Source organism: Poecilia reticulata, chromosome 18, assembly GCF_904066995.2.
Source record: "Poecilia reticulata chromosome 18, P_reticulata-male-v2, whole genome shotgun sequence".
Lineage (NCBI taxonomy): Eukaryota > Metazoa > Chordata > Actinopteri > Cyprinodontiformes > Poeciliidae > Poecilia > Poecilia reticulata.
Genome location: NC_088847.1, coordinates 14,305,258 through 14,317,532, shown reverse-complemented (window position 1 = coordinate 14,317,532; position 12,275 = coordinate 14,305,258). Strand labels below are relative to the sequence as shown.

At 41.1% G+C, this 12,275-nt stretch overlaps 1 protein-coding gene and 1 non-coding gene across 5 annotated transcripts; one reads left to right on the top strand and one right to left on the bottom strand.

Annotated features, from left to right (window-relative positions):
• Nucleotides 1–752: 752 nt before the first annotated feature.
• trnar-ucu (transfer RNA arginine (anticodon UCU)) lies at nucleotides 753–840 on the bottom strand. The gene is given in 2 exon segments: nucleotides 753–788; nucleotides 804–840. It is a non-coding gene; the product is annotated as a tRNA-Arg (tRNA).
• Nucleotides 841–1,820: 980 nt separating this feature from the next.
• On the top strand, nucleotides 1,821–12,273 carry coro1b (coronin, actin binding protein, 1B). 4 transcript variants are annotated; one of them, XM_081600121.1, is made up of 13 exons: nucleotides 1,821–2,087; nucleotides 2,216–2,383; nucleotides 2,996–3,105; nucleotides 4,756–4,961; nucleotides 5,170–5,292; nucleotides 6,328–6,457; nucleotides 7,533–7,714; nucleotides 7,853–7,972; nucleotides 8,474–8,578; nucleotides 8,653–8,798; nucleotides 10,242–10,299; nucleotides 10,408–10,752; nucleotides 10,857–12,273. In XM_081600121.1, exons 4-13 carry the CDS (start codon nucleotides 4,758–4,760, stop codon nucleotides 10,977–10,979), a joined length of 1,536 nt encoding a protein of 511 aa, XP_081456247.1. In that variant the 5' UTR covers nucleotides 1,821–2,087; nucleotides 2,216–2,383; nucleotides 2,996–3,105; nucleotides 4,756–4,757; the 3' UTR covers nucleotides 10,980–12,273. The 4 variants fall into 4 exon arrangements, with proteins under 4 accessions (XP_081456247.1, XP_008433592.1, XP_008433594.1 ...); XM_008435370.3 differs by lacking the exon at nucleotides 2,996–3,105; XM_008435372.3 differs by lacking the exon at nucleotides 2,996–3,105 and having other exon boundaries at nucleotides 2,198–2,383.
• Nucleotides 12,274–12,275: the final 2 nt, after the last annotated feature.

Below are 12,275 nucleotides of genomic sequence, written 5' to 3'. Positions count from 1 at the left end.
GCTGCTACTTTCCCTCAAATTATCTCAATCACACAAGTTAATTTATGTACATAACTGATGTTTTTATGATGCACTGTGATCATAGATCTTACATTAAGCCACATATAAGCGGTCCTGTTAAAGTTTGAGTTTCTTTTCGGATTCTGTCACTATTACATTTTCAGCTCATTTCAAATTTTGTTTCACAAAACTCCCCAACTACTAAGCGGTAGCATTGGTTTAATCATTTCTTACGCAGTGCCAAACAAACAAAGTAACCCTAGTGATAAAAACATTGGTCATAAAGAATGTTCCTGTGGCAAACGATTTTAATTTACGAAGATATCTTCGTAAATTAGGAAGAAAACATTAATGAATAAATGACCAGATCTCATCTGTAATTCAATTCAGGTGAATTTTTATTTGTGAACAATTTGTATAAAACTTAATTTCTATACCTTTTGGATCTAAACCCTTATATGACAAAATACCTAAGCGATTGCTCGTAGACATTTATGGGAGTGATAAAACCATAATACTTTGTGACAGATTAACCGCAGTGGCAACGAGGCAAAGGGAATGTCATCGGTTCCCCACAAGGGAACGAATAGAGGCATAATCGGCACGACCATTTAATTTCGTACTAAATCTGTTTTTTGTTATAGATCTGTTACCAAAGTAAAGAATGTGTGTTTAAACTTATGCATATGAATATACAGCTAAAATAACATATTTAAAAGTAGTTTCTACTTTTCTGCTGTCTCGCCAAAAAGCGACTCCGGTGGGACTCGAACCCACAACCTTTGAATCACTTCGCCTTTGCCTAGAAGTCCAATGCGCTATCCATTGCGCCACGGAGCCACCTGTTGATACAGACGTACACTGCTGAATTTGAACGAAACCGAACAATTTCTCAGGAACAGTTTGTGGTTTTACAGAAAAAGTAGCTCCTGTTGTGTGTAACCTCCAAAAGAATTTCGGTGAGGACATCGCCTTCTGAATACAGATCTATATGGTGGTAAAGTAATCCCACATGTATTGCCAAAGTAATACACAGGGTGGCGCTAAAGCTCCACATAAACGAGTCATAATAATAACACGTAGTCCACGTCCACGGTGGTAAAATAAAATGTCACTTTGTAGTTCCTTTTTTTCTAATTGACAACTGTTGGGTTTTTTTTCGAAAAAAATTGTTTTCATTCACACGTGTGACAGCAAAACCTTTTCGATTTTCATCTATTTTTTCCCAACATTTGCGCGTCTTAGAGAGCTTTTTACGGCCGCGTTTTACCTCCGTGATGCATTCAAGTCATGTCCTATGCTGGATTATCAATGTTGACTAAAGAAAGTAATGATGTGTCCTCAACGTTGTTATGTTGATGACACTTTAATAATTATGTTATCTTAGCTGTATTATATAATTGACCCAGAAATAATAAGAAAAAAAGGTCAGCATGATAAATTAGCTAGTTTTAAAAAGTCCAACTTTTTATATTAAATTTAAGATCTTCTGGAAAATGTATAATATGTTCAGAAATTCCCTGACATTTCAGAGTACAGTCACAATAACTATAGACTTGATAAAACCCTGTGGACTGCAGTAACTCCCAAAATTTTTCTTTCTTTTCTTTCCCTTTTTCTATTTTTTTTTAATCTTTACTAAGGACCAGGATATTGTGTCTCTAATAAGTTTGAACTGATCTGAATTTTTTTCATAGTAATATTAAAAAGATGTATTAATTTTGTATATATTTTTTTTAATAGATCACGTAGTTTACCACTTAACTTGAATGCACTGTGAAGTCACAGCGCGGCCGTAATTCCCAGTGTAGACGCGCGGCCTGAGGGGGAAGGGGTGCAGGGACACATCCCAACACACAGGAAAGCCTATGGGAGATAAGTATCTTGTCCTCCCACCTAATCTTTGATGTGTCCTCCCAGGAGCGGAAGTGTCTGGGATTCCGCTCAATCCATCGCTCCAAAACCAGGCGTTTGCACAGGGAGAACGGAGCGTTTGCATCTCTTCCCAATAGAGGAGGCGGGGGGGTCTTTCAACGTCGCTGTGCACTATTTATTAGGCTTTACCAGCGCGGGACATGGTCTTTGAGGTTAGAACATTTTCTTTCCTGCAGCAGACTTTCAATAAAACCAAGCGGAGTGGCTTAGAATGCTTGAAATTTACAACAGAGGCATGTTCGCTCTTTTCTTCTTCATCCAGCGTCATGTTTTATTATAGGTCTGCGCAATAGCCACGGACGCCTGCCTGGACACGGGAGGGGATTAAGTTACTGCTGCTGGCGGCGGATTATTTTATTGGCCTCCTGTCACGCCTGCCACCAGCCTTTGGTGATCCTGTTTCTAATTAAGCACGATCGCTGAAGAAGAAGAAGAAAAAAAAAAACAGGTACGTTACTGTCCTCTAAAATATGGGAGCGTTCCTCTTTAAAAAAAACGTCTCACTATTGGTTTAACCACGCTGTGACGCCCATCCTTTGTTGCTCTTTCCCCTAGTCACTCTTTGCATGTCGAGATGCTGTGTATAAATACCTCGTTATTAAGAGAGGGCTACAATTGGGAAAAAAAATAATGAGAATTGATACAAGCTTGGTGATGTTGGAGTAAAACGCTTAGAATATGGTCTACATAGAGCGGGATATTGCAGGCTTTTGAAGCAATGGCATCCTCATTTGCAAATTATGCATAACAGTGCTTTGCATGAGTATTTATATCTCTTGAGCTTTTTTCTTTTTGCCACGTTACGGCCACAATTTGTTTTTCGTAGAATTTTTAATTGTGAAACGGAAAAATAAATGGGTTTTGCTGGAGTATTTAGGTCTTTACCGGTCTGTCTTCGCGGAATAGCTCAGACAGCAGGCAGATCGGTTGGAAGAGGGACGTCAACTTTAAATCTCGCCACAGCTTTTTGGGTGTAGGTCTAGGCTTTGACTAGGCCTTTGTAGAACATGCATATGCTTTGATGTAAACTGTCCCACTGAAGTTCTGGCTGTATGTTTAGGGTCCAGTCTGAAGAGACTCCGCTCTGGTCTCCAAAGCTTTTGCAGCTTCTGAAGCGCCACCACGCTTTTAATGTGTGAACCGGGGTGTTAAGGGTGCTGGTTTTTAAAAGTAGGTAAAAAAGTTCAAAGTTGTCGTCGTCTTCTTCGTGTTTGCTGTCCTTTTACATTCCCTATTGGAAATGAACAAATTCTCCCACCTGGTAGACGACCAAGAGTTGATGTAGTCTTCTATTTTCAGCCCTGTGTGTTCAAAGTTTGGGATATTGCTTTCAGATTTATCCATCCATCCATTGTCTATGCCTACTTTTCCTTACAAGGTTCAAAGTTGTTGTCCTCTTAACCCTCCCTGCACCGAGGGATTGGTGCAGGGGGGGTTCAGTAGTTATTGGGTAAGAAGTGGGGACCTCCATGGACAGGTTGAGTCCAAAATCTAACTCTCCATACCTTTTCTCCCTGACCTGTCTGCTGTGTTTCTTGGTCTTAATGATGTTGTTTGTTCTGTAATGTTTTTTTTTTTTTTAAACAAATCTCTGAGGCCTTCACAACATGCATTTACATCCAGATAAAACCATACACTGTCTACTCATGTGACTTCTGAAGGCAACTGGCTGCACTTGATTTTATTTAGGGGTATCAAACTAAAAAGATTTAACACAAATGTACACCTCGTCACTCCTAATTCTGCTCTACTTTGCGTCGACCCGTCACAGAAAAACCTAATGACATGAAAACCTTCCAGGTGTGTGTGTAGACTTCCTCCTTCCCGTGTGTTTTCATGTTGTGCCTTTGCTTCACGAGCCACACAGCATTAGCTGGACCTCAGCAGCTTCCACTGCCCAACCCCCCTCCCCCAGTTCTGCTTCCTCTGTCCCAGCATGTTTTGGTCCGCTCGTGCCGTTTTCGTCCACTCAGTCTTGACTGTACTTTTCCAGGACAAAGTCTAAGCACAAAAGAATTTGCCTGATGTTTTGACAGCCCTGTTTTCTCCCTCTTATAGACTTAAAACAAACAGACAGAGACGGAGACAGAGTTTCTTTCAAACACAGGCGTAAAACTCCGGTCCCTTGGTGTTCTGCAACTTTTTGATGTGCCTCAACTGAATCAAATAATTGGTAAATAATTAAAAGTTGAAGGATATCGGACCTTGAAGGACAGGAGTTTGACGCACGGGGCTTTAAAATGTTGCAAATTGTTCTAATTATATTTATTTTATTTTACAATAAGGATAGCCTATGTTATAAGCTTTAACCTTTAGTTAAGGTAAATGGACATTTTGGCCTTAACCCATTTCATAAATCTGCTTTCCTCTGCAAATAATAAAAAACACAGTTGAAATCTGATTTCTCTGCTTTCTTATCAAATATATTTAACATGTTGTCACTTCATTTTATACTAAATAGCATATAACAAAAGGAGACGGCATCTCTGGAGTATTTAGCTTTAGAAAGTATTAATTTAGATACACAACAATAGAGGCAAATACATAAAAACACAAAGTTTATTTGAAATCAATAGCAAATTAAAGTCATCGCCTTTAAAAATAAAACAAAAACAATTCTGAAGACCTATTTGCTTTTGTATAATATATATCTATATATTGCGAAAAAACATTTAATTCAAACATTTAGCAAGCTTGCATTCTGCTGACAGCGGAACAAAAACTGACGAGTAGATCACATTTCGTCAAATCAAATCACATAAATTAATGTCTCCACGTTTTTCCGCTCTAACAGTGTTTTCCTCATCCATCCGTCCGCAGGGATGTCGTTCCGTAGAGGTGTGGTCCGGCAGAGCAAGTTTCGCCACGTCTTCGCTCAGGCCTGGAAGGCCGAGCACTGCCTCGACGACGTCAGAGTGTCCCGGGTGACATGGGACGGCCCACTCTGCGCGGTCAACCCCAAGTTCATCGCGGTCATCATCGAAGCGGGGGGAGGAGGCGCCTTCCTCGTCGTTCCGATCGGCAAGGTCTGACCGTCTGCATTAGCGTCCCGTATCCGATAAAACCAGGGATCAATATGTTTCTTTCGAGCCAATGAGCTTCGCTCTGACATCACCCTTTGTATCCCACTAATGCACGCGAAGCACTTTTGCAGTCCAGACTGTACGGCAGTGTACTGTAACGCATGCGGCCTTTCAGGTCAGTGGAGTTGAGCTTTTTGTTTTCTCCAAACAGAGCGGCAGAATCGACCAGTCCTGCCCCACGGTCTGCGGACACGCGGCGCCTGTGTTGGACATCCAGTGGTGTCCCCATGACGACAACATCATCGCAAGTGCCTCAGAGGACTGCACAGTGAAGGCAAGCGTTGGTCACTTGGAGGTGGTTTGTGGCCCCTTAACCAGCTGGTTTCAGATCAACCACTGGCATGTTTTTTACTACCACGAGTTAACGGCCAGGTTTCAAGATTTACAGTTATTATTCTGGGCTTTTAGAGGCTTTCTTAGGAACTAGTTTTCCAGGATGCAACAAACAAACATTTTTAGAAACGAGGATTGTGCTGCAGAAGTTGGAATTTCTCGTCGCTTTGTTTCATCCTCACATTGTCAAAACCGTACATGCAGGCTCAAATGTATGCAGACAGTCGCCAAGTCTTGTAGTAAGTGACGTTTTAACTGCTAACTTGATGAGGGCAAGTTTGATGACAGTTGAGGCAAAGTCTGAGCTGTTTAGCCGGAAATCTTTTGGAGGATTCACAGCGAGACTTTCCAAACTGAAGAACGCAATGCAAACTGCCAAGTATGGTGGTGATTTACTTCATCTGCACTGTGTAAAATGGACGATAAAGCTCCAAAATCTTCAGCTCAAATCAAGAGCTAGAACTCTGAATACTCTTCCAATTCTTGTTTTGAAAATCCCTTCACGCTGGACGTTATATAATCACTCTAACCTGGAACAAGAGCAACTTTAATAAATTATTATGAGCCTCAAAGTCACATCACATTCATTCTCAGGACCAGTGTTTGTATAATTCTTGTAAAATCATAATAATTTCAATATAAGAAACTAGTAACTGTGTTACTAAAGGAAATATGTTTCTATTATTAGAATATTTAAAAAAAAACAACTGAGTAAGGGCAACAAAGAAATTAAATGGTTGATATATATAAAATAAGGGAGCAAAGTGAAACTGTTGCTCTAAAATGATGTTGCAAAGTAGAACAGTTGCACACAAAGCAAAATATTATCCACTTCCGCACGGGAAACAGATAAATGGTTTTATTTTTGCACACTGCTGGGTCTTGAGTGACTCAGCCTAATCGGGTCTGTGAGAGGGCAAGACGAGAAGCACTGCAGAGGTGCAGCATTACACAGAGTTTGTTGTGTCATTCGAAGGTGTGGCAGATCCCCGACGGCGGGCTGACCAGCCCGATGACTGACCCGATTGTGACCCTGGAGGGCCACAGTAAAAGAGTGGGAATCCTGGCTTGGCACCCTTGTGCCTTCAACATCCTACTGACTGCAGGTGGGATCATTTTTTACTGTCCAGTTCTCGTTAACCCTGGCTGAGAGCCCCGGATAAGGAAGTGTTTTTCCATTGCTTACTTGTAGGTTATTCATCAACCAATAGTGACTTTTCCTCCTCTCTGTGTATTGTAGCAACATAACTCCAGGTCCTCATCCAGCCATTGCTGAGGTTGTTTGAATTTTTGTGATTTGCGCACTAGCTACATTCTTGTAGCCATTTCTCAAAGGTTAACACAAGCCCGCCTTACGGGAAGAGTGTGTTCTCTTCTGCATTCTCCAGACTGAAACTATTTTATATTTGTCATATTTGGTTTTGTTGCAATTATAATAAACATACAATTGCTTAAGATAAGTATATTTGTCCACCCCAATTCTAGTAACAATATTATAAATGCAGAAGTATCCTACTGAAGTAAAGTAAGAACATTTCTAATAATCACGATTCAATGTAAAGGTTAGATTTTGCTCAGTTTTCTGTTGTAAGGTTGTTCTGCTGTAATCCAAACTTTTTCAAATGTATATTATTTTCTATCTTTTGTTAAATACAATTTATAAATGGACTTCTCTATATCTTTGCGCGAGTTCTGTAGAAAGTGAGAGTTGAGGAGCTGCTCTCCTCTTCCTGTTTGGTGTTCAGTGACGGCGGCGGTCAGGTCCAACGCTGCTGCATAATGAAGGCGGGGAATAGGATTTCCCTTCTTGGGGATTTATTAACACGTAGCGAGATTAAAGGAGAACGTAAATAACCCGGCGAATAATTACAGTTTCAAACGCATGCCGAAGCTGCCAGATTTCGTTTCGTTTGAAATCCGTCTGAGTAACTCAAGCTTTGGACATGGCGAGCTTCCTCTTTGCCTCGTTCGATTTGGTGGTTTCTGCTCTCATGTGTCTTATTTCAATTTTGCCTCCTTGATGAAATTCCAGCAATAGATTTAAAAAAAAAAAGGTTGAACTTTCATGCAAAATAATATCGTGTGTGTATATTTCATCACGATGCTTCAAAGACGAGAACTTTTACCTCGACTCCCCGTCTTTTGATTTTAAGCAAGCTTCTTTGTCGGCCGTCTGTCTAGGCTGCGATAACGTGGTTTTTGTGTGGAACGTGGGCACGGGCGAACTCGTGTACCAGCTCGCCGACGCCCATCCGGACCTGATCTACAGCGTCAGCTGGAATAAGGACGGCAGCGCCGTGTGCACTGTGTGCAAGGACAAGGCCCTGCGCATCATCGACCCACGCCGCGGCGCTGTCCTGAAGGTAGCATCACAGTTTTATGCATACATATATATATATATATATATATCTGTGTGTGTAGACATGTGGGAAACATTTGTATCATTACTCATGATGTGTGTGTGTGTGAGTCTGTTATCAGCCTCTCTTCCCTCCCAAAAGGTCAGAGAAAAGGTCCATGATGGTACAAGGCCCATGAGAGCCGTCTTCCTCGCCGATGGGAAAATTTTGACCACGGGCTTCAGCCGGATGAGTGAGAGGCAGCTCGCTTTGTGGGACGCAGTAAGTCTCCACCACAACAGCTTTCCGAAGCCGTTTACAAACTCAGTGGAGTTTCACAGCAGAAAATGTTGTTGTACAGGATAGCTTGCTAGCTGTTCAGACCCTTATGAAAGCATCCATCCATTCCTCTTGAACGTTTTTTTTTTCCCTAATTTTGTGACGGTATAACATCAAGCTACATTTTATTTAATTTTATTTTACATGATAGACCAACTCAGACCAACTCATAAGTTAGACGGAGATGGAAAATGATACATGGGTTTACTTTTTTATTATTATTATTTAATTAGGCGCATCTGTGTCAATGCTTTGTCGAAACACTTTTTGCTGCAATTACTGCTGGAAGTATTTTGGGGTATGTCTCTAACATCTAGAAGTCGCTACCCTTTCTTTCCTTTCATGCAAAACAACTCGGACTCCTGAGACTCGACAGAGAACATCTCTGCACTTTAATTTCTAATGTTCTCCTGTAACGCGTTCGATGTGTTTTTGTTTTTACAGAAAGATCTCTCTGAGCCAATGGCTGTACAAGAAATGGACACAAGTAACGGAGTTCTCCTTCCCTTTTATGACCCCGACACAAACATGGTGTACCTCTGTGGGAAGGTAACGGCTTTAAATGCAGAACGTAGCCTCGCACCCATTTTCAAGCAGGTGAGTTTGATTTCTCTCCATTTCAGGGTGACTGCACCATCCGGTACTTTGAAGTGACAGACGAGTCTCCCTACGTTCACTTCCTGAGTTTATACAGCAGTAAGGAGCCTCAGAGAGGCGCGGGGTTTCTCTGTAAAAGAGGCGTGGATGTCAACAAGTGTGAAATTGCCAGGTTAGCTCTTTAAATCTGCTTTTTTTTTGCTGTAATCATTTGGAATATTATGTTTAGAATATTCTGCAGAAACAGGTGAGTACATTTCACTAGAGGCATCAAACAAACAGCACGCTGCATCCGTGGCTCTACTGGTAAAGATTTCGTAAAAGGCATTAAAATGTTTAATCTTACTCCCATTTGACTGAAGTTCAAAGTAAAGTTGTTATCCTGACATGCCCCTCAGTGAACTGGTTAGCATGTGGTAGCATACTGTGGATGTTAAGGTGACTTGATGATGCAGACATGGCACCCTACGTTGAAGGTTTCTAACGGTGAGCATCCTGCACACTGTGCGTGGTTGCAGCTTGCAGCTTCAGTCCTCATCCAGCTTTTTTTTTTCTTTTTTTTTTTGCACATTTCTGATTGTTTTTCATTTTTTTTGTTATTGCTCTAACTGTTAATATGCCCATCTTTAGATGAGTAACTGTTCTTCTTTGTTAGTCTCCAACTTACCAGGTCAGTATCGATAACAAATTTTGCTGGATGATTAATTGCTCCAGAAGTTATCGCGATAAACGGTAATATTGTTGTTTTTGAGACAATTTTTTAAGTAATATAATGGTTATGGCAAGATAATAATGCAAGAATACATTCTCAAAGAGGAGCTTTCAATTCTAATGAACTGGAAGACATGTTAAATATCCAAAATAGATAAATAAAGCAACAAATAAAATGAATTCTGAAGTCTTGGTAAACAAAGCTGTCCTTCAAAATAAGGGCTGGCTCAGGCCAAAGCACCAAACTGAAGACTTTTATCCTCCAGTATTTGGCAGAAAGACAGAAAAATAAATCATGCCAATGGAAATTACTGAGTTTGTTTTAATTTATCATTAAATAAATTGACAGGCCTACTTAACTTTCATCTGCCATTTCTTATGTTAAAGATTTTATTACCCCAACTGACTGAATGTACTCAGATATTTAGATTGGATGTCAATAGGATTTAAAAAGAACAATTAAAATATGAAGTAATGTCACTCCAGTAAAAGAATACTTTATTTTAATGGTGGCACTAAATACAGTATATGGGAAGTTGTGTTACAAGGTTGTTTTTTTTTTCTTTATCCTGCTCGTTAAATTGGTTTGCATGCTTTCCTGCTGACTCTCATTGGTAGAGTCATGCTGTGGCCAACGTAAAATACAATCTTGGTCGCTCGCATTTTGATGCAAAAATACCGATATTGCGAAACGTCTCCGTGTGGTTTACAGTGTTCTGAGCAAAATTACGCTACAGTTATCACATCAAACTTCATCTGCTTCCTCAAAAATATTCAAAAGTTGACTTAAGGTGTATTTCTGCCAGTTCAAAGTACATATAGTTTCCACTCAACCTTTTTTCTACATCAAGATTGAACTATTAAGATTATTCAGTTCCGTTATTAATTTCCTGTCGACCTGCAGGTTCTACAAGCTGCATGAAAGGAAAGTGGAACCCATTTCTATGACTGTACCACGTAAAGTAAGTCGCACACACGCCCTTTAAAAGAATGTTACTTGGATTAATGTACAGAAGAGAGAAAAAAAACAAACACCTTTTCTCGCTATGTTTCAATTTTTGCCCCACCAGTCAGATCTCTTCCAGGGAGACCTTTACCCAGACACTGCAGGCCTGGAGCCGGCTCTGCTGGCAGACGAATGGATCGCGGGACAGGACGCGGCGCCCCTGCTCATCTCTCTGAGCGGAGGGTACGCGGCTCCTCCCTCCAAACACAGAGACACCCTCAGAAGCAAGCCCAAGCTCAGCTCTCAGGACTCCGGGGCCGGGGGCGCCGCCACGGCAGCAACCGTAGCGGCCACTCCCACACCTACGCCTACGCCTACCTCTGCCGCCAAGGAGGTGGAAGAAGAAACGCCGCAGCCACGGGCGACCGCGAGGGAGACGGATGGAAATACCGAGAGGCCGAGGAGAGAGGTAAAGATCCTTTCCTAATGGTTTAAACCGTCTGCACACCCACAGGCGGCCATCTTTATGCTCTCGTAACCTGCTTTCTGATTTGCTGCTCTCCTTTGTTTCAGGATGAAATGTTGAGCGAACTGTTAGCGGAGATGAAGGCCCTACGGGCGGTCGTGCTCGCTCAGAACCAGAGAATCGAGCTGCTGGAGAGGCAGCTCGCCCGGATCGAAGACGGCGACGTGTGAGGAGGCGTAAAACTCACCGCACTCCCGCAGAAGCGATAGACTGTAGCCTCACTAGTCTTAACAATACCTTCTTATTGCTTTGTGAGTGTAAAAAACTGTGTGTAAAGACTGTGAATCACAGTGGTTTCCAGCTGCTGTGATTAAGGCTGTACTTCCCAGATGATTTTTCTTTTTTAGTAAATAACAGTGTCATCTGCATAGAGTGAAATTTATAGCAAAACTAAAAGGATCTTGTAGCAGTTATTGGATCTTGCAACTTTGAGCTTTTTAAAAAAAATAAATAAAAAAAATAATGCTTTGATTCTGCAAGACTAGAGGAGTTACAACGATATGACTCTAAACTGACTGACTTTAACGCAAAAGTTCATAATAGGCGTAATGTGGAGCTCTGCTGACTCGGTTGAAGGTTGCCAATTTATAGCAAAGCATCTAATTACCTCCAATATGTGTGTTTTCCTGGCGGACATTCATAAACGTCACCTTTAGGGCTTATTATTCAGGTAGTTAGAGGTGCAAAAGTGTCGAGTCGCGGCTCAAAGTTCTACATGACTTGGGCTTTGTTCTCCCTCCGTTTTCTATAGTTTGCTCTGTTCAAATGTACGAACCCAAAATCTCAATGAACAAACAGTGAGAACCACGTGAGCGATGGGCGGTGAGAAAGTTGTGGAGTGTTTATGTGTAGTTTCATCCCGTGTTGTGGCAGTAAAGGAAACGGTCGAGCGCTGGTGATTTTGTGTGCTAAGAACAGCGGCTGTGTTTTATGGGTCCCTTTGAGGTTAAGCGTTTGATTGAAATTACACATACGCATTTATAGCAGTTTCAGTCAACAGCAATTTAACATGACACTATTTTTCCTTTTGGTTTCAGCAAAACACGTATCAATATGCACTTTTAGTTCCGTTTGTTTCGTTTTAGTCGTACTTTTGTGAATGTTCTTTATTTAGAGGCATTACTGTGTGTTTTACGTAGCAGTCAGTTGTATAATAACATTACATTCCAGTTGAGCCCTTTAATACTTTAATTCTAATTATGCACTGACCTCTTAACACTGCTACGAACAACGGGTTCGGCCAGACAACGGTGTAACGATTGACTCGACTTTGTTTCATGTTTTGTACGAAAAAGCCTTTCGGTTTACACTAATGTTCCCTTCGTGGTCAAGTGTTTGTGATCAGTTCTAGCTCTGATTACCCTTGAAAATACTGTGTTTGAGTGTGGTAATTGTTAAATAGATGATGAATGGACTTTGTTTTTAACCCAACTTGTCATTCTTAATAAAATATCCCATACAATATG